At 47.4% G+C, this 19,399-nt stretch overlaps 3 protein-coding genes across 4 annotated transcripts; all 3 read left to right on the top strand.

Annotated features, from left to right (window-relative positions):
• Nucleotides 1–3,038: 3,038 nt before the first annotated feature.
• On the top strand, nucleotides 3,039–6,486 carry LOC127552330 (lithostathine-2-like). 2 transcript variants are annotated; one of them, XM_051982894.1, is made up of 6 exons: nucleotides 3,047–3,564; nucleotides 3,868–3,991; nucleotides 4,190–4,305; nucleotides 4,677–4,817; nucleotides 5,589–5,700; nucleotides 5,935–6,486. In XM_051982894.1, the coding sequence occupies exons 2-6, from the start codon at nucleotides 3,928–3,930 to the stop codon at nucleotides 6,000–6,002; spliced, it is 501 nt and encodes a 166-aa protein (XP_051838854.1). In that variant the 5' UTR covers nucleotides 3,047–3,564; nucleotides 3,868–3,927; the 3' UTR covers nucleotides 6,003–6,486. The 2 variants fall into 2 exon arrangements, with proteins under 2 accessions (XP_051838853.1, XP_051838854.1); XM_051982893.1 differs by lacking the exon at nucleotides 5,935–6,486 and having other exon boundaries at nucleotides 3,039–3,564; nucleotides 5,589–5,915.
• Nucleotides 6,487–9,887: 3,401 nt separating this feature from the next.
• Nucleotides 9,888–13,864, top strand: LOC127552331 (lithostathine-like). The gene is made up of 5 exons (XM_051982895.1): nucleotides 9,888–10,134; nucleotides 10,286–10,404; nucleotides 10,632–10,769; nucleotides 12,264–12,375; nucleotides 13,535–13,864. The coding sequence occupies exons 1-5, from the start codon at nucleotides 10,071–10,073 to the stop codon at nucleotides 13,600–13,602; spliced, it is 501 nt and encodes a 166-aa protein (XP_051838855.1). The 5' UTR covers nucleotides 9,888–10,070; the 3' UTR covers nucleotides 13,603–13,864.
• A 1,720-nt stretch (nucleotides 13,865–15,584) lies between these two features.
• Nucleotides 15,585–19,117, top strand: LOC127546318 (lithostathine-1-beta-like). The gene is made up of 6 exons (XM_051973507.1): nucleotides 15,585–15,673; nucleotides 17,100–17,212; nucleotides 17,371–17,489; nucleotides 17,742–17,879; nucleotides 18,276–18,387; nucleotides 18,830–19,117. The coding sequence occupies exons 1-6, from the start codon at nucleotides 15,585–15,587 to the stop codon at nucleotides 18,895–18,897; spliced, it is 639 nt and encodes a 212-aa protein (XP_051829467.1). The 3' UTR covers nucleotides 18,898–19,117.
• The last annotated feature ends 282 nt before the right edge of the window (nucleotides 19,118–19,399 follow it).

The following is a 19,399-nucleotide window of genomic DNA, read 5'->3' on the forward strand; positions in this document are numbered from 1 at the left end:
CTCTTCTCTTTCTCCTCTTCTTTTTCCTCTTCTCTTCTCTTCCTTCTTCTTCTCTTCCCTTCCTTCTTTTTTATTTCTTCTTGCTTCTTCTCTTTTCTTTCTTTTCTTCCTTCTTTTCTCTTTCTCATCTTCTCTTTCTCTATAGTTTCTGGTGACTCCATCAGCTCTTATGAATCAATTATTATCTATATGCAGAAGATTTCTAGCCCTCACCTGTTTCCTGATGTCCAATTCCATAACTCCAACTGCCCACAGGATACCTGCACCTGGATGTCCCATAGACAACAAAGCCTCAACTTACCTAAAATAGAATTAATTATATCCCCTATTCCCTCCCCCAATACACTTTTCTGTTGCTGTGAAAGTTTCTACCTTTCTTTCACTGACTCAGGTTGTCAACCTCCTGATATCCTCAGTTTCTCACTTTTACTAGTCATCATCCCAAGCCTTCTACCCCTTCCCCAGAATGTGACCTCTCCACTCTCATCATTATCCTACAATTCAGGTTCACATTATTCCCTGCCTAGATTAATGTTGGTTCTTTAATCCATCCTCCACAAAGCAGCCAGTTTTTGTCTAAAGCAAAAATTAGATTGTGCACTTTTCTGCTCAAGAAGCTTCAATGATTCCCTGTCATCTCTAGGATAAGCTATGAACTTCTCAAGCTTCTGAGGAAGTGAATTGGGAAAGCAAGTCAGGAAGGCTGAATTCAGATTCTCTCTCTCTCTCTCTCTCTCTCTCTCTCTCTCTCTCTCTCTCTCTCTCTCTCTCTCTGTGTGTGTGTGTGTGTGTATTAGAAGGTTCCTAGCTGCAAATTTTTCTGTTTGCCTCAGTTTCCTCATTTGTAATGATGATAATAATATCTACCTCCCAAGGTGGTTGTGAAGAGTAAATGATGTATTTGGCACACAATAGGCGCTTAATAAATAGGTAATGAATTGGAATGAAATTGACCCTTCCATCTTACAGAGCATGAATTATAATGGAAAGGACTCTTGATTTGGAGGAAAAGGATTTGGGCTGTGTTGCTATATGACCTTGGGCAAATTACTAATAATAGACTCAAATAATTTACCTGTCACATTTATGGAGAAGGGAAGAATCTATGACCAAACAAGAGATAGAGAACATGATGAAATACAAAATGGATAATTTTGAGTATATTAAAAAGTTTTTGCACAAACAGAGCCAATGCAACCAAGATTATAAGAGAAGCAGAAAGCTGGGAAACAATTTTTGCAACCAGTGTTTATGATAAATATCTCATTTCTAAAATATGTAGAGAAGTCAAATTTATAAGAATACAAGTCATTCACCAGTTGATAAATGGTCAAAGGATGTGAACAGGCAGTTTCAGATGAAGAAATCAAATCCATCTGTGATCATATAAAAAAGCTCTAAAAGCTATTGATGAGAGAAATGCAAATTAAAACATCTCTGATCTATCACTTCATATCTATCAGACTATACAACAGAAAAGGAAAAATGGCAAATATTGGAGAGGCTTGGGGGAAAATTGGAAAATAAATACATTATTGGTGGAGTTGTGAACTGATTCAACCAAAGTAAAAAATAATTTCAAACTATGTCCTCCCAAATTATTTAAAAACATACATGTCCTTTGAGCCGGAAATCTCACTATTAGGTCTGTATACCAAAGAGGTCCCAAAAAAGGGAAAAGGACCCACATGTACAAACACGTTTATAACAGCTCTCTTTCTAGTAGCAAGGAACTGGAAATCAAGGAGATTTCCATCAAGTGACAAATGGCTGAACAAGTTGTGGTATATTAATGTAATACTCTTATTGTTCTATAAGAAATAATGATCGGGTAGATTTCAAAAAACCTGGAAAGACTTACATGAACTGGTGCAGAGTGAAGTGAGCAGAACCAGGAGAACATTGTACACAGCAACAGCAAGGTTATGTGACGATCAACAATGAGAGACTTGTTCTCAGCAGTAATTCTAGACAATTCCAAAAGATTCATGATTGAAAATGTCATCCACATCCAGAGAAAGAACTATGGAGTCTGAAACGCAGATGGAAACATACAATTTTCGTTTGTTGTGTGTGTGTTTTTTTCCCTTTCTTGTGGTTTTTCTTTTTTGTTCTGATTTTTCTTTTACAACAGGACTAACGTGAAAATATGTTTAATATGATTGTAAATGTAGTTTAAATCATGTTGCTTGCTGTCCTGGAGAGGGGGGAGGAGAGGGAAGAAGGGAGAAAAAATGGAAATCAAAATCTCAAAAGTAAATGATGAAAACTTTTAAAAATAAATAAATAAGAATATAAAAAAGTCCAAAAGTATTTCAACATCTCTGTGACCTTATTACTGCAGACACAAGTGAATATCCACATGGGGACAAGAAGAGGATGTCACTAAGTCCCTATGATAGCCTCATCTCAGCCATGGCATTGGCTGATACCTATAATCACTAAAATCATAATTTACCAAGTGTTTGGATTAGCTCAGAGTGTAATGTTGGAGGTGGCCACCAGGTGGAATTCTACTCGAATTATTCATCTAAGTACCAAGTGAGTCAGACTTTGGGATCCCATTGGGGGTTTTCTTGGCAAAGACACTGAAGTGATTTGCCATTTCCTTCTCTAGCCCATTTTACAGATGAGTAAATTGAGGCGAACAGGATTGAGTGATAATAGCACCAATTAGCATAACCACCAGAGCTGTCACGAGGAGCTAATGAAATAGTATTTGCAAAGCACTTGCATGAAGATCTCCCTTCTTAGCCGATGCCTCTCCCTTCCTATGAGGTAGCTGGGGGGTCTGAAGTTAAGAGGATCTGAGTTCAAATCTGGTCACAGATATTTAATTAGCTCAGACACTCAGTTTCTTCAGCTGTAAAATGGGGAGAACTTGTAGAGGAAAGTTTAACTCAATGTCAAGAAAAACTCCCCAAAGCTTAGATTTATTTCAAAATGGAGTCAGTTTCCTAGGGAGGAAGTAGGTCCCCCCTCATTGGATGTCTTCCAGCAGAGGCAAGCTGAAAAGGGACTCTTGTTGGGGTTCAGGGACCGCGGTCCCTCGTGCCTCTGAAATGCTGACGTTGACAACATGAAGCAAGAGTCGGAAAGCCCAGAGCACGATGGAGATAGGTAACGGGGGGCGATGACACTAAATGTGAAGGTTCTGGGATCTCCTCTGTCACTGCTTCCTGCTGCCCCTTTCCCTCTGGGATCCACTGCCCCGGCTTCTCCTCCCTCCTCCTCCTTTCTCCGCTCAGCTCTCGGGTCCCTGTGTACGCACTCGCCTTGGGTGCACCTTGTTCCCTGGCCGTGGGAAAGGAACAGCTGAGTGCCTTGGGGACGAGACCCTCCTGAGCTCCTCACTGGGAGAATCATGACCTGGCTCTGCTGGGAAGCGAGGGCTCTCCTGCCAGCACCTCCCCTTTCTGGGAAGAGACGGTCCTCACTCACGGCCATCCCTTCCTCCCCTTTCCATTCCCTCCTCTTTTATTCCTGCCCCAGACTCCCACCTCTGCCCCCTATAAAGGCTCATGTAGGCCCCTGCGGGACATATTGATCCAGACCAGCCAGAGGGTAAGTGGGGAACCTACAGGGGAGGACCATTGGAGGAGCAGGGACCTGCCACCCCTTCTTAGGCAAGGAGCCCCTCCTACTAAGGTCCCCGCAGCTCGGGAGCTTCTCCGAGGGCTCCGGGACCCTCCGTTCTCCGGAAACCACAAAACGTCCAGATTTCCTCATATTCAGGGAGGAGGAGGCAGAACTTGGGGAGTTAGAGGGGTGGGAGGGCAGGATGGACCCACTGCCGAGAACAGGGAGGAGGGAGGAGAATCCCACCGAACTCTCTTTTTTCCCTGTTTTTCCCTGGCTCCATCTCAGCCTGGGATCAGAAGCCGATGCTGTCCAGGGTTTCAGGGTCTTCCCCCTCCCACAGATGTAATGTTGCCCTCCAGCCTCTCCAAGTGGCTCTTCTACTGCCTGCTGCTCCCAGATCTGGTCCTGGGTGAGTCACCCCTGTCCAGGGTGCATGTCCCCGGCATCCCGCTGTGTGACCTTAGATAAAGCCCCTCTCTCTCTGATCCTACTCCCCAGAGAGGGGAGAAGTCCGACCGCATGGGTGGGATTCCTTCTGATCCCACCTGCCTCCCATAGCAAGACCCCGGGTTTCTCACTTTGCTTCTTTTATCCGACTTGCCCTCAGGCCAGATTACCAAATGGATCACTCCTCCCCAGATCTCCTGCCCAGAAGGATCCAAGATCTATGGCTCCCACTGCTACGCAGTATTCCAGGAACCCCAAACCTGGACCGCTGCAGAGGTGCTTGGTTATAGGCCACCCGGTATGGGTTTGCAGGGGAGGCGTGTTTGCCATTTGATTTCAGGGCTCCTTGGGTCGATGCCACGGGATGGGAACGGGACTGCACCTTCATTGCCCCCTAAGCTGACCCAGACGTCACTCGTGCTTTCCCCCTCCCACCTGGATCCTCAATCCTCCCCCAGCAGCAACCCCCCCCCCCCGTGGCTCTCCCTGGGTCAGTTTCCCTGTCTGTAAGGAGAGACCCTCCCCAAGTGCCTCAGTCCTTGCCTTTTCTGATAGCGCTCCCTTCCTCCCCTGCCCTCTCACTGCAGACCCTCCCTGGGCAGCATAGCCTTTACCCCCTACAATGTCCCTTCTCCTCTTTTCCTCAGCTGAAGTGTCAAATGCTGACCTCCGGCCATCTCCTGTCCTTGATGAATGAGTCCGAAGCCTCCTTTGCGGCCGCTCTGGCCACCCAGAGTCTCGGACACAACCGGAGTTACCTCTGGATCGGCCTTCACGACCCCTCCCAGGTTTTTCCACTCCCCCACCCCCCACCCCCCAGTCCATCTCCTCTGTCTGAATTCTGGGGCTGAGGGGGTGGAAGGGGAAATAGGGGGAGGAGAGAGCTATGGAGAAGAGAAGTCCACTCTTGCCTCCCCATCCCCACGATCAGTTTTCTTACCTATCCTCAGTCTTCCCCTTGCAGCCATCCATGCAGAGACCCATTCTTAAACACAAATCATTTCTCTGAGAGGAGAGGGGAATGGAAATGCATGGGCCGCCTCCAGCCCCCTTCACTCAACTAGAGGCTGGGAAGGGTCAGAGTATAAGGAAGAACTCAGAGGTCCTGGGTTCCAATCCCAGCTTTGCCCGTGTGATTTGGGGCAAGTTCCAAAAGTGTGTAAAGGGAGGGGGTAGCTTAGGTGACCTTTCAACTTGGAATCAATGATAATAATGATAGCTAGCATTGACAACCACTTTAAGGTTTGCACAGTGCTTTCTGTACTGTGCTCAATAAGCTCCTTACAACAGCCTTTGGAGGGAGGGGCCACCATGATCGCTGTTTTAGAGATGGGGAAACTGAGGCAGACAGAAGCCGAATGTTTGTGCAAAGCAACATAGCTGGGACGATTGAAGCAGGAATCAGATCCGGTTCTTTCGGGCCCAGCATTCTCCCCACTATGTTTATGGTGATACTCTTTGTTGGGTGATTTCTAGGGGGGATTTTTACACAGACGCGGGTGGAACTCAATGTCTTCTGAGGTTCCTTCCAATACTGAGCAGCCTCTGGCCTTCCCCAGAACCGCCGCTGGCACTGGAGCGACAATGCCATGCTTACCTTAAATACCTGGGAGAAAGGAGCCCCCGCGAAAACCACCCTCAGGTTCTGCGTGAGTCTGTCCCCACGCTCAGGTGAGAGAGGAAAACCCTTCTCTTCAGTCCTATCTCCATCCCTGCCCGAGTCAAGCGGGACCTCGGGGAGCCGGGGCTGCCCTCTTCCTCTTGCTCTTTTCTTCTTTTATTCCCCTCTCTCCTCAATTCTTTCTTTTCCAGGCCATAAATCCCTATCTCACCTATGGGGTTGGGCAGCTCCTGCCTGAGCTCAGAGCCTACAGTGGAGACTTTTCCTTTTCTTTTTGTCTTCAGAGTACCTACTGTGGAAGGATCAACACTGCAACGAGGAGCTTCCCTTTATCTGCAAGTTCTCAGTCTAGAGGACTTAAGAGCACCTGGAGGCTGAAGAGAGCAGGGAACTGAGTATGAAATCACCATGGAGCTAGGAATGGACTCAGGAGACCAGGAGTCCAGCCTCCCAAAGAAACTTCTCCTCCTCTTCCTTGCCTTCCTTTCCTCTTTGTCTCTTCCTTCCCCTTATTCTCTCTTCTTCGCTCTTTCTTTTTCTTCTCTCACCTCCTCCTTCCATTTCTTCTTCTCTCTTCTTGCCTACCCTTTCCTTTCTCTCATTCCTTCCTCTTCCTTCCCTTTCCTACTCCTCTTCCTTCCCTCCTCTTCCCCTCTTTTCTTCTTCTCCTCTTCCTTCTCCTCCCCTCTTTTTCTTTTCCTTCCTTTCCTCCTCTTCCTTTTTATGTTCCCCAATTTCTCCCCTCCCTTCTTTCCTCATCCAAATTTCTATATGGATTTTATGGCCCTAACCCTAACCCTAACTCTAAAAACATCAAAATAAAATTTTGTCTTCTTCAACTGTCTCCTGTGTTTATTTTGTTTGAATAAAAAAAGATATTCTTAAAAAAAAACTTTTTAAAATGGTATTTTATTTTTTCCCCCAATTCCATGTCAAGACAATTTTTAGCATTCAGTTTTACAAGATTTTGACTTCCAAATTTCTCTCTCTCTTTCCTGATAGGCAATTCGATTGAGGTCATACATGTGAGGTCATGTAAAATATATTTTTAAAATAGTCACCATTATGAAAGAAGAAACAGAGTAAAAGGGAAAAAATCATGAAGAAGAATAACATTAGTTAAAAAAAAAGTATAGTTCAATCTGCATTCACAATCCATCATTCTTTATCCTGAATGGCATTTTCTTTCATGAATTCTTTGTAGTTGTGGATCATTGTGTAGCTGAGAAGAGCTTGAGTCATTAATAGTTGATCCTCTTACAATGTTTTTGATACTGTATATAAAATTTTCCTGATTCTACTCATTCCCTTTACATCAGTTTGTATAAGTCTTTCCATTTTTTTCTGAAACCTTCCTGCTTTTTCTTTCTTTCTTTTAAAAATAATAATAGCTTTTTATTTTTCAAAATTCATGCAAAGATAGTTTTCAACATTCACCCTTACAAAACTTTGTGTTCCAGATTTTTCTCTCTCTTTCCTCCACTCCCCTAGACAGCAACCAATCCAATATAGGTTAAACATGTACAATTCCTCTAAACATATTTCCACATTTGTCATTTTGTGCAAAAAAAATAAGCTCAAAATGGAGAAAAAACATAAGAAAAAACAAGCAAACAGCAACAACAAAGATGAAAATACAATGCTTTGATCAGTCTCCATACTTCTCTCTCTGGATGCAGATGACATTTTCCATCACAAGTCTATGGAATTGTCCTGAATCACCTCATTATTGAAAAGAGCCACGTCCATCATGCTCACAATCATCTCACAATCTTGTTGCTGTGTACAATGATCTCCTGGTTCTGCTCATTTCACTCAGCATCAGTTCATGTCAGTCTCTCCAGGCCTCCCTGAAATCATCCTAGTGATCATTTCTTACAGAACAATAATATTCCTTAACATTCATATACCACAATTTATTCATCCACTGATGGGCATCCACTCCCTTTCCAGTTTCTGGCCACTACAAAGAGACCTGCTACAAACGTTTTTGCACATGGGGGTCCCTTTTCCCTCCTTTAAGATCTCTTTGGGATACAGACCCAATAAGAGACACTGCTGGATCAAAGGGTCTGCACAGTTTGATCTCCCTTTGGGCACAGTTCCAACTGCTCTCCATGATGTTTGGATCGGTTCACAACTCTACCAACAATGTTCCAGTTTTCCCACATCCCCTCCAACATTTATCATTATGGAAGGGGATTTGGGTGATCAAGAAAGGCTTCTGGTAGAGAAAATGGGGCTTGTGGTATTTAAAGTCAGGAAGATCAGAGTTTAAATCTGGCCTCGGATATTTACTGCTGTTGCAGTGGTTTGGAACACCCCTGGATCACCCAAGACAGAGTTATCGAAGACGTTTGGGACCTGGGAGATGAGACTGACACTGACACAGGTGTAGACATTCTGGGTTAAGAGCATCCTCTTTCCATTGGCTGCTCCATTATTCAATGGAACTTTAGGGAGCACCTCGAGGCCCAGAATGCCTAATACAGTGTCGTGTGCTTTCTAAAGATTTGAATTGAACTCAAGGAAATCATGACCCTAGACTAGCAATACTGAGTGGGACGGATCGATACCATTCTACTTGGCTACCCCGATGACGATGCTTTTGCTCTTTCCCAGTCACCAATGGAGTGAAGCAAGGCTGGGTGCTTGTTCCCACGCTTTCTAGAGTGATGTTATCCGATGTCTTCAACAATGATGAAAACTGCATCCAGGTCATCTAACCACATCGTAGAAGGCAGAGATCACCCCAGAATATCTGCAAACCTTGACATTGAAATAACCCTAAGGCTGCCATAATGTTCTGAAATAAAAAATGGACATAATAAATGAAAAGTAAAAGATAGTAATAAAAATGTCTTTTTAAAAAGTGTCATAGAGCCCTTCTAGAAAGCAATTTGGAATTTCAGCTCAGAAGTCACTAAGCCCTTCGAGCCCTTTTATTCATCCACATCAGTCCCTGGCATTTACTCCACTTTGATTAATCAGAGAGAGCTGCCCCGTGAATATGACGGGCATTTTGAGATACCAGTGTGTGACTTTGTTTTGCTTGGCAATATTGCTTTGATAAAAGGAAGGGCTTTCAAAGTATGGGAATTAGTGTGTAAAGAGAATGGTAATAACAAAAGAAAAGGCAAAAGGATCTTCTTGGGATGCTAATGATATATTATTACATTACATATTAACATATATAATATAGAAATAATATATTGTTGATTATATTAATTAGTGATATTATTAATATAACATAACATATAATTTAGATATCAATTATATGTTATATTAATATTATTATATAATATATTGCATATATTATATATAACATGTTGTAATATTACATTATATATATGTATATATGTTCTGAAAGGAATAGGAGGAAGTATAGATGGAAGTCCAAATGACCAGGACAGTATTGGCGCTGTCATATTGATTTTAATATGCATTCAAAATAAACCATAGGTGATCCAAGTTCATATTTTATACATAATCCACTTGATCTCTTCTTGGTAATTGGAAAAGTTGGTATTAGTTTAAGTCTGACAAGCACGTATTTAAAAAAGATAGGAAAAGCAAGCTTTAAGATTGCTGGTCCAGTGCTGGTGATGAACGAGCCTTGCCAAAACTTCTCAGATTTCTTTCTTGTTTTAGAGATTCCAGGAAGTTCTGTTAAGGGGTGTGTGTGGCCAAGACCTCGTGTCCCCTTGCTACCTTTGGCTGCAGTTCCCTTCTCCCAGCCCTTTCCTAGACTCCTTCCTTCCACAGCAGGGTGCTGCTGGAAGCTCCCTCATCCTAGCGTAAGCTCCCTCCTCCTCCTCCTCCTCATCCCATCTCAGGTTTCCCAAGGCTGTGGGAAGGGGGCAGCTGGTCACCATGGCAGAAGGGACTCACCCCCTGCCCCGGCCTGGAGAAACGATTGTTCCTCTGTGCCAGAAAGAAGGTATTTCCTGGCCCAGCTCCCGCACCCTCCCATCCCTGCCTTCATCCCCTTCTCTTCTACCCCGGCCCATGTTCACTCCCCTTTGGGCTCTGCTTATAAAGGGTCCTGTCCCCGCTGGGTCGGACACACAGTGGGGCCAGTCTGGTGAGTGAGAGAGAAGGGCCCGGGCAGGGCTTGGTCACTTCACACATGAGGTTATTCCCTTTTCAGAGGCAGGAAGGAGGCGTCTCACTTTGGGAAGGGAGCAGGGTTAGAGGGAAATGAAAGCAAAGATTCTTCCTGAGCCTCTATGAGAGGGAAGGGTCTGTTTCCTCAGGCCCAGCTTTGGTCCAGCCCCAGAATCCCAGGAAAGGGGAGGTGGAAGGGGCCCCCAGCCTCAGCTCAGGGAAGCCAGAAGGATCTGAGCCCCGACCCCAGCTGCCCTCAGGGCTGGGGGGGCAGGGGGCTCAGGTCTCTCTCTGTGTCCTCAGACTCCAAAGGATGCTGCCCCTCACTTTCTCCGAGCTGCTCTTCGCCTGCCTGATCCTCCCAGGTCTGGCACAAGGTGAGAGCTTCCCCTGGACCTGGACCAGCCCTCGGGAGGAAAGGAGGGGGCCGGAGCAAAGGGATGTGGGAAGGACGAAGCCATGCCGGCAGCAGGGATCTCTGGGACTTCAGGCAGAAGCTGAGGCTCCCACTTGTCTTCCTTCCCCCAGGCCTGGAGGACCCCTCGGATGCTCCCTCAGCCAGGAGCTCCTGCCCCGAAGGCTTCCTTTGGTTTGATTCCAACTGCTATGGTTTAGTACGCTACGAAGAGACTTGGAGCTTCGCGGAAGTTGGTTGGGGAAAGGGATCCTTGAGGGAGGGGAGAGGGGGACCCCCGGTGGGTGAGCTCTAGGACCTGGAGGAAGTCCCGCCCTCCTCACCTAGCTCCGCCCTTCTGCCAAGGAGCACGCCCGACCCTCACCCTCTTTTAGACTCATTGGCTGCCCTGCCCTTGCTAGTGCTCCCCATCCCCGTTCTCCTCCCCCCTGACGCTCGCCCCCCTGCTTTCCCCCACAGCTGCTGTGCCAGAACTACCCCTCAGGCCACCTTGTGTCCCTGCACAGCGAGGCTGAGAAACGCTTCGTGGCCACCGTGATTACTGAGAATGGGGGCAGCCAGAAGCCCATTTGGATCGGTCTCTATGACCCCCAGGAGGTGAGACCCCAAAGCGCCCCCCTCTCTCTGCCCAAGACGAAGGGGGGAGCGGGGGCTTGTGCCAGTCATCCTGGCTCGGGATCTTTCTCGCCTCTCCAGAATAAGGGTCCGGAGCCGTGGAAAAGGGAAAGAAAGGGAAAAGAAACCTGGAGACAGCTGCAAAGTGGACATTTAGAAATGGGGGTGGGGCAAACCCAAGTGACTTGCCCAGGGTCCCACAGCCAGGAAGTATCTGAGACCAGATTTGAACCCGGCTCCTCCTGACTTCAGGGCTGGTTCTCTATCCACTGTCCCACCCAGCTGCCCCTTCCCATTGCTTTTGGTTCAACTAGCACGCACAGTGTGCTCAGCCTGAGCTTCCCTAGAAACTGTGATAAGAGCCGAGCTTACAAAAAAGTAAAAACAATCTGTCCCCCCAGAACCCCGCCCCCAACCTCACATTCTAACGGATGGGGCAACAAATAACTGAGTCCATGCAAGAGCTATCGGGGCAGATAGCTCTGTCTCTGTGTGTGTCTCTCTCTTTCTCTGTGTGTCTCTGTTTCTCTTTCTCCCTTTCTCTGTCTCTCTGTGTGTCTTGGTGTTTTTCTGTCTCTGTCTCTCTCTCTCTGTGTCTCTGTCTCTCTGTGTCTATCTCTGTCTCTTTCTCTGTCTCCCTGTCTGTCTCTGTCTCTCTGTGTGTCTCTCTGTCTCTTTCTGTGTCTTCGTCTGTCTTAATCTATCTCTGTCCCTCTCCCCCTGTCTATCCTTTTCTCTCTATCTCCCTCACAAATTAGAGAGGAGAGAATATATGGAAGGAGACACTTGCTGTCGGTCCTTCATTCTTGGAGGACCCCTGACATCAGGAAGAGGATGTGTTGACTTGCAGGTGACGAGGACCTACGTGAGACAGGGCCATGCAAAGTCACCAACCTCACTTTCTCCTCTAGTCATCTGGGTCCAGTAGCAAGACATAGGTCAGGATGACCGGAGATGGCGCTGGAGAGAGGGAGAAAATGGACTGAGAAAAAGCCAATAACCCGGGGAATTCAGGCTCACTGATGACTTAGGGGCTGTTTTCTGTGGGCTGGGAGACAAGGATCAGGCCAGCCTAAAGCTGGTTAAGGAGAAAGTGAGAGTGGAGAAAGTAGACTGTGGTCACAAAGAGGAAAGCTTGGATTTAGGGATCGGTTTGTGACTTGGGGGTCCCTAAGGTTATGGGACTGGCTGGGCCAGGACGAGGAGGGTCAGAGATAGAGGAGTCTGAGACCCAGAAATTATAGAAGGGTCCCTGGTCAGGGCAGGGCTCTGAGTGGATGAAGGGGGATGGCTCAAGAATTGCAGCTGGACTAGCAACAGCAGCATCTGGAAAGGCTTAGAGGGCAGAGCCATCCCAACATGTTCTGGGGGAACCCAGGGAAGGTTCATAAACATCTGGTCTACAAGAATGGGAGGGGAGGGGATCGGGGTGTCTCACTCTTTACTAACCACTGCATTATCTGACCCCTCCCCCAGAACCGCAGGTGGCGCTGGTCCAGCGGTGGCCTTTTTGTCTTTCAATCCTGGGATAAGGGAGCCCCCAGTCAAACCAACCCAAACTATTGCGTAATCCTGACCCAGGATTCAGGTGAGAAAGAGAGAAACACCAATAATTCTGGCAATAGCCAGGCACATCTGTGTTTGCTAAAGCCCTGGATTCACAGGGGTCCCTAGAACATGAGCTCTGCTGTGTCCCTCCTCTCCCTCTTTTCTCCTTTCCTCTCCTCTTTCTTTTCTTTTCCCTTCCCTTCCTTTTCCTTCCCTTCCCTTTCCTTCCTTTCCCTTTCTATTTCCTTCCCTTTCCACTTCCATCCCTTTCCTTTCCTTCCCTTCCCTTTTTTCCCCTCCCCTCCCTTCTTTTCCTTTTGTTCTCTTTCTCCTCTCCTCACTTCTCCCTTTACCTCTCATTTCTTTATTTCTCTCCTTTTTTAGCCACAATGTCATAGCTGTGTTGCCCACAATCTGAGCTCATTCTTCCAATCCCCACTGACACTGGCAGGTTAGGTTCCAGAGGAAGACTACTCCCTCTCTCCTCAGGATTCTCAAAGTAAACTTAGATCTACACCCGACAGGGTTTCCAGAAGCCATTTACTTCCATGCTTTTATTGGATTATTGGATAGGCAAGGAGACTGAAACTCTGAGAACTTGCAAAAGTTTACATGTGTCTATCTGAGGGACTGATTTTATAATTAGCCTTTACTGGTATACTTTCCCCAGTAATTATCAGTTCACATTAATTAAACATTCAGACTTGGAATCATACTCTAGAATTAAAAAAATTCCATTGGGATAGAAAGAATAGCTCTCACAACCCCTCCTCCACAGAAAAAATCCCAAGGGTACGTACTTTCTCCCCCAAACACATGCAGAGACAAGAAAAAAGAGGTCTCAAACTGGGAAATCCCATGGAGCGACATCCTTAGTATCCAATGCTATTCCAAGCAGCAAGATGGGCAGTGGATAGGGTTTCTCCCAATGCACCTTCTGTTCAGCGTCATTCCATTTCTTTCCATGGATTTTACATCACTCAAATGATCAAGGACTTTTCAGTTTCAGTCTAATGCACTAGACTGAGCCATTGATTCAATTAAAATAATTGCTTTAAGCTGCCTAGACTGTTTCATTTGATACAATGACTCCCACTCTCAAACACAAATGAATGGAAGGAAAAGGCCAAGGTCATCAGAACAGGGACCTTCAGACCCAGTCTAGCCAGACAAACATAACCTATACTCTTTCTCTCTAGGATTCCAAGCATGGAAGGATGAGCTGTGTAAAGTAAAGCTCCCCTACGTCTGCAAGTTCAAGGCCTAGAAGTGGTGAATCAGAAGAATGAATTAAGGTTCTTCAACCCCTGATTCAAATGGACTTTCAGAGGGTCCTGGGTGTATTTTCTCTGCCCTATCAGAGAACCTTCATTCCACCCACCTCCCCACACATGAACCGTTCTCCCCTTGTCATGGCCCTCCTGTACCCCTTTCTCCCTCCCCTCCCCTTTTCCTTCCATCATTACCCTTATGCTCATTACCTTTGATTCAGAGCACTGACCATGAAGAATAAACTGTCCTTCTCCCTACCTTGATGCCTCATGTTCTCTGTATGATTCTTCAAATATAGATTATTGTGTGTATTTACACGGATACATATTTTGTGGGGTACTGACCAACTTCTCTCCGCTCTAGCCTATTCAGCGAGGCTATTGATTTATTCGTGAAGACTTTATCGAATAAATAGTAAGTGACCTACTTGTTGCTGAGACTCCTGCAGATTGTGGGAAAGGCAAACTATGTCCCCCATTCTTTGGGGGTTCAGTTTTAACTGAAAGTAAAGACACAATATGTGACATAGATGATAGAATTCCAGACCCACAGAATTTCAGAATTGAAAAGAACTGGACCCCAATCTCGTTTAAGCCGCGTTCCCAAACTAGTACAAATTGCGGTCTAATTCCCCCTTTTCAGAGAGGACAAGTCCCTGAAACAGGGCAGGTGGGAGTCAGATCTTCTAATGAAGAACGAGAACATTTCCATCGGTGCCTGAGTGAGAGGACAGGGAGAACCTCCGATCAGATTTCAGAGTCTGGAGATGCATCGGGGAACATCTGGTTGGCTAGGACTCTGAGGCGGGTGGGCTCTTGTCCCTGGAACCATCTCTCTGTCCAGTTTAAGAGGAGAAGAACAGACAGTTCTTGCCCCCTTTCCTGCCCAGAAGACAGTGCAGCAGTGCAGATCTGTGTTCCGGGTGAGGAAGCTGTTCCCCTCCAGGAGCTGTCCATGGTAGCCTTGAACAGAAGCTGGTAGAAATCACATGGCCTCAAACACAACTTTCTTACCCACTTGGGCTGAGATGAGAGTTACTCAGAGTGCACTTTATCAGCCCCAAAGATTGTATTATCCAAAGTTTTTTAAGTCCTTGTTTTTTGTCAGACTTATTGGGGATACAAATAAAAGGGAAAAGAAAGGTATAGTTGATAGTCAAGGAACTTACATGCTAATGGAGAGAAGAAACATGCAAAGGGGAGATGAATGGAGAGAGAAGGTATCTGGGAAGGGGACATGGGGGTGAGGTCTGGAGAGGCAGAAGCACCGAGGAGAATGCTTCTATTCACTCAGGTGAATGGAGGTGAATGAAAAATTGTCCATTTGGGACTTTCTCCAAAATGGAGACCAACAGAAGGCACTTTTCACTGGGGGAAAGGGACTGACATGGCAGAAGGATGTTCCTGCGTGAGAGAGGATAGGCAATCAGGACATGCATTTGGGGGACAAAGAGTCTTCCTACTGTGAAAAGTTTAGTAAGGGATAGTGTAGATCACCTAGAAGGGTTTTAGGTTTGCACAATTTTCTCTATGAAGGTCTTCAAGCCCAGCTTTATATCTGATCCAATGTTAAGCTCTCCAGTAGCCCTGACCGATGTATATTCAGCATGTTCTTGAATACTTTCCTATGATAGGGAGCTCACTGCTCTTTTGGAAGGTCATTTTCATTCTGGATGGATCACCATTATAGCAAATGGTCTCCTTGGTGGACAAAAGCATAATCGTCCCTGTTGTTTCCAGTCATAAGCCTGCTCCAGACAAAGAGATGGAAGCCGATCTCTCTTTAGCTGACAGGATTGATGATGTTAGAATGCTGCCAGTTGTGGCAGGCAGGGCTTTCTACAGCCGAAGGGCTGATAGGAGGCAGTAAGACAGACAATGAGGGAGTGTGCCTCCGGGAGCCCATGATCCTTTGGGTGGCTGGATCCACAAAAGATCTTTGAGTAGCAGGGAGAAATTCCAGTCTGGGATTCTGAATATGCAGATGTCTTTGGGGGTGTGTGGAGATAAACAGCTTGGCCCCAAGGGCCAGCTCCTGTCTCCTATGCCACAGGGCCACACGTCTCTGTAAGGTCCATGAGCACCTCTCACTGCATATCCTGAATCCCTTGTTCCGGCAGGGGGACTGTTCCATGTGGACATCATCACGTGTGCTGGGATGGGTTCATTCTCCAGCCACCTGCTGGGCTTCACCTGGACTCAGCTAAAAGGCTTCTCTTCTTGATTCAGACACGGTTTTCTTTTATTTGAGCCCAGAAACCAAACTTCAGCTCCCTCAGAGACAAAGAAAGGCCTCACACCCCCAGCTGGATGGTGGCTTCCTCTCCGCACAGAGAGGTGACAGCCATGGACCTACGTGTCAGTCTATACCCAAATTTGCATCTTCCATACAAATATCCCAAACTGGGAAAAAATAGGAAAAGAAAATGGGCATTTTTGAAAGTGCCTACAATGTACCAGCACTCTGCCAAGTGATTTACAAATTACCAACTTATTTGATCCTCATTTTATAGATAAGGAAACTGAGGCACAGTAATTTGCTTAGGGTCATAATCATAAGTGTCTGAGGCAGGACTTGAACTCAGGCCTTCCTAACTCAGTCCTAGCATTCTATTCCCTGTACCTAGATTGTGAGGTCCCAGAGGAAAAGTGCCATTGATCTCTGTGCTGCTTCCACCGCACCTGGTGTCTGGTAGAGGGGCACTGATAACATACATCCCACCTGGATGAAGGCCCAGTAGTATAATTATATTATATTATGATAGTGTATCTAATCCGACAACCAGGAACCCATTAGCTAGAATTCCCTCCTAATTTAGTTCTTTTCGGATCCTTGCCTTCTTCACCCAAGTCCTGCTGGGAATTCAGTCTGTGCATATTCCTTACTTTTCGACTCTCCAACCTATCACAGAATGTATTAGGGTTATGGGAAAGAGGCAGCTGCCACCCTTTGGGGAAAGAATTAATCGTGTGTCCCTTCATTAATATTCCAGGAAGAATGAGTTTCTCTTGCCAAGTCCCGACCCTCGCTCAGGAAAGACCACACCCTTTGCTAGGAATCCCCCCCACCCCGACCATCCCAGATGTTCCGGTCCCTACCCTCGGCCTTATCGCTCAGGGACCCTTCCCCCACCTTGCCTTCTCTCCCTATAAAGTCCCTGCCACAGCCTGGCCAGAAACACCTTCCCCAACCTCCCCGGCCTGGTAAGTGAGAAGCGAAGGGCCTGGGGAAGTTGGGTCCCTCCAGACCGATGAGAGCCATCCGATTGCTGGGAGAAGGAGCCCTTTAATCTCAGGGAAGGAGCTACATTCTGGAGAGGTGTCAGTTGGTTCTCAAGCTGGAGCCACTCTGAAGAGCGGGGTTCCCTTCTCCCATCAGGTTCCTCCCAGCCCCAGTTGCCCTATTCCTCAAGAGCCCAGAAGGGAAGAGGTGGGAGGACAGAGTAGGGCTAAGAGGAACAGGTCCGAGCCCCCATCTCTGACCTCGTTGCAGAGCCAAGAGCCCCCGTACCTCACGAGCTGCGCTTGCACCCCTGTCTCCCACGATGTCACCCACCTTCCCAGGAATCCTGGTCACCTGCCTGCTGCTCTCAGGCCTGGCACAAGGTGGGTCCTCCAGCACTTGGCACCTGGGCCTGGCAGGAGAATGGGAGGGGACGGTCAGATGGAAGAGGGGAGATGCAGGGTTTGTGGGGACAGGCTTTGGGTGGGGAGGCCATGAGGCCCTGCTCCCCTCCCCTGTATCTCCTTTCCTCCCTCCCTAGGCCAGGAGGAGGCCCCTGCTCCCCCCCATGCCAGGAGCTCCTGCCCTCAAGGCTCTGCCTTCCATGGCTCCTACTGCTATGGCATACTGTTCACTAACGATACCTGGGACGCTGCCGAGGTTTGTCGGGGAGAGGGAGCCCTGAGGGGGAGAGCCACCTTCCCATGCATTGTCCTCCACATAAACCTTATTCCTTACTTCTAAATCATCTGCTCCTCCACTTTTTATCTCCAGAGCCTTCTCCCTCTGTCTCTCTGGGGGCATCCGGCTTCCCCCAAACCCTCTTCCTCTCCTCCTGCCTTGGCTGACCCCCTCTCACCTCCTTCCCAGACCCTCCTGCAATGACCCCGGCCTCTCCTGCTTCCCCCACAGCTGCTGTGCCAGGACTATTTCTCGGGCCACCTGCTGTCCCTGCTCAATAAGGCCGAGGCCTCCTTCGTGGCCACCATGGTCACCGAGAGCAGGCCTGGTCAGAAGCCTTTTTGGATTGGCCTTCGGGACTACAGTGAGGTAGGACCCGAAGCCCCCCTTCTCTCTGCCCAGGGAGGGATCAGTAGGAAGGGGAGGGTTCTGCTCCTTTTCCATGTCCCCTGGGGGGCCTCTCCACACTTGCTCCAGGGAGCAGGAAGATCTTGGGGGGGGGAGAGTGGCCAAAGCCGGAGAGGCTGCCCTCCTTCCCACTGCCAGCCCCCCTGAGGAATGACCCGACGGGCCATTGAGAGCAGGAATCACATCCGCCACCATCAGGGTGTAAGACCTAGATGAACTGATGCAAAGTGAAGTGAGGGGAAGCAGGAAGTGTAATGATGATCAGCCAGCAAAGACTCAGCTACTCTGAACAATAAAGAGCATCCCAGAGGTCTCATTTCGCACTGACTGTTGCCTTTCCTGGTCCCCCCTCCCCAGAATGGTCGGTGGAAATGGAGCAGCAACACCCTCTTAATCTACCAAGCCTGGGACACTGACGCTCCCAAGAATGACCAACCCAACTTCTGTGCCGTCCTGACTCCTGAATCTGGTGAGAGAATAAAACCCCAGCAGTTCTGATCCACCCAGGCCGAGTCCCCCACTTCTCTGCTGTCTAAACCCCTGGATAACTGGGAGTAACTCAGCATTTAAAATGTGGACGTGTCTCTCCTCTCCACTCCTCTTCTCTTTTTCTTCCCCTTCCCTTTTACTTTCCTTTCCTCCCCTCATCTTTCATTTCTCCCCTTTATCTTCTCTCCTTCAGCTACCCTCTACTCTCCCTTCTCCTTTTCCCAACTCTCTTCCCCCTTCTTTCCTCTCAGTCTCTCAGTCCTTTTTCTCATCCCTTTTACTTCCCACTCCTCCTTTACTCTTCCTTCTACTTTAGTACATGAATGGGTACAGGACCCCTGGGCGTGAGGTCTGAGTCATCCGTCCGGGATGCATTTCTGATGGTTGCCCTGGCCAGCCTAACCTAGGCTATCTCTCTGCAGGATTCCAGAAATGGAGAAATGAATCCTGCGACAAAAAATACAATTTTCTCTGCAAATTCAAAGCCTAGAGGAGATAAGTGTGAACAAAGAGTGAGGATTCTGCAGTCTGGAGCCAAACGTGTACCCTGGGGACCCTGACTGAAGTCTGCCTTCCCAGAAATCCTTCTTCCTCTCCCCTACATCCCTTCTCTCTTTTGAAATGTCCTTCATGTCTTCATTTCTCTTCCTCCTCTCACTTACATTCCTCCTGGGGCTGTCTGGCCTGGGGTCCTGGCAAGAATAAACCATCCTCTCTATTATCCCACTGTCTCTAGTATTTGTTTGGTTTCAAATCTGGAGAGTCGTGAACACACACAATGTGTGTGTATGTGTGTGTGTGGTTGTGTGTGTGTGTGTGTATGTGTGTGTATGGTTGTGTGTGTGTATGTGTAAGTGTGGTTGTTGTGTGTGTATGTGTGTGTGTGGTTGTTGTGTGTGTGTATGTGTGTGTGTGTGTGTGTGTGTATGAATTTCAGCATGAAATAGTCTTTCTTCTCCCCTTCAATCAAAGCCTTTCATTACTCATTCTTT

This window comes from Antechinus flavipes, chromosome 2, assembly GCF_016432865.1.
Source record: "Antechinus flavipes isolate AdamAnt ecotype Samford, QLD, Australia chromosome 2, AdamAnt_v2, whole genome shotgun sequence".
NCBI lineage: Eukaryota > Metazoa > Chordata > Mammalia > Dasyuromorphia > Dasyuridae > Antechinus > Antechinus flavipes.

Excerpts from the sequence above, each read along its gene's own strand:
- LOC127552330 (XM_051982893.1), top strand. The coding sequence starts at position 3,928 with ATGTTGCCCTCCAGCCTCTCCAAGTGGCTCTTCTACTGCCTGCTGCTC. Across the intron at positions 4,306-4,676 it reads AAACCTGGACCGCTGCAGAG|CTGAAGTGTCAAATGCTGAC; the intron begins GTGCTTGGTTAT and ends TCTTTTCCTCAG. Across the intron at positions 4,818-5,588 it reads GCCTTCACGACCCCTCCCAG|AACCGCCGCTGGCACTGGAG; the intron begins GTTTTTCCACTC and ends GGCCTTCCCCAG.
- LOC127552331 (XM_051982895.1), top strand. The coding sequence starts at position 10,071 with ATGCTGCCCCTCACTTTCTCCGAGCTGCTCTTCGCCTGCCTGATCCTC. Across the intron at positions 10,405-10,631 it reads AGACTTGGAGCTTCGCGGAA|CTGCTGTGCCAGAACTACCC; the intron begins GTTGGTTGGGGA and ends TTTCCCCCACAG. Across the intron at positions 12,376-13,534 it reads AATCCTGACCCAGGATTCAG|GATTCCAAGCATGGAAGGAT; the intron begins GTGAGAAAGAGA and ends CTTTCTCTCTAG.
- LOC127546318 (XM_051973507.1), top strand. The coding sequence starts at position 15,585 with ATGCAGATGTCTTTGGGGGTGTGTGGAGATAAACAGCTTGGCCCCAAG. Across the intron at positions 17,490-17,741 it reads ATACCTGGGACGCTGCCGAG|CTGCTGTGCCAGGACTATTT; the intron begins GTTTGTCGGGGA and ends CTTCCCCCACAG. Across the intron at positions 17,880-18,275 it reads GCCTTCGGGACTACAGTGAG|AATGGTCGGTGGAAATGGAG; the intron begins GTAGGACCCGAA and ends CCCCCTCCCCAG.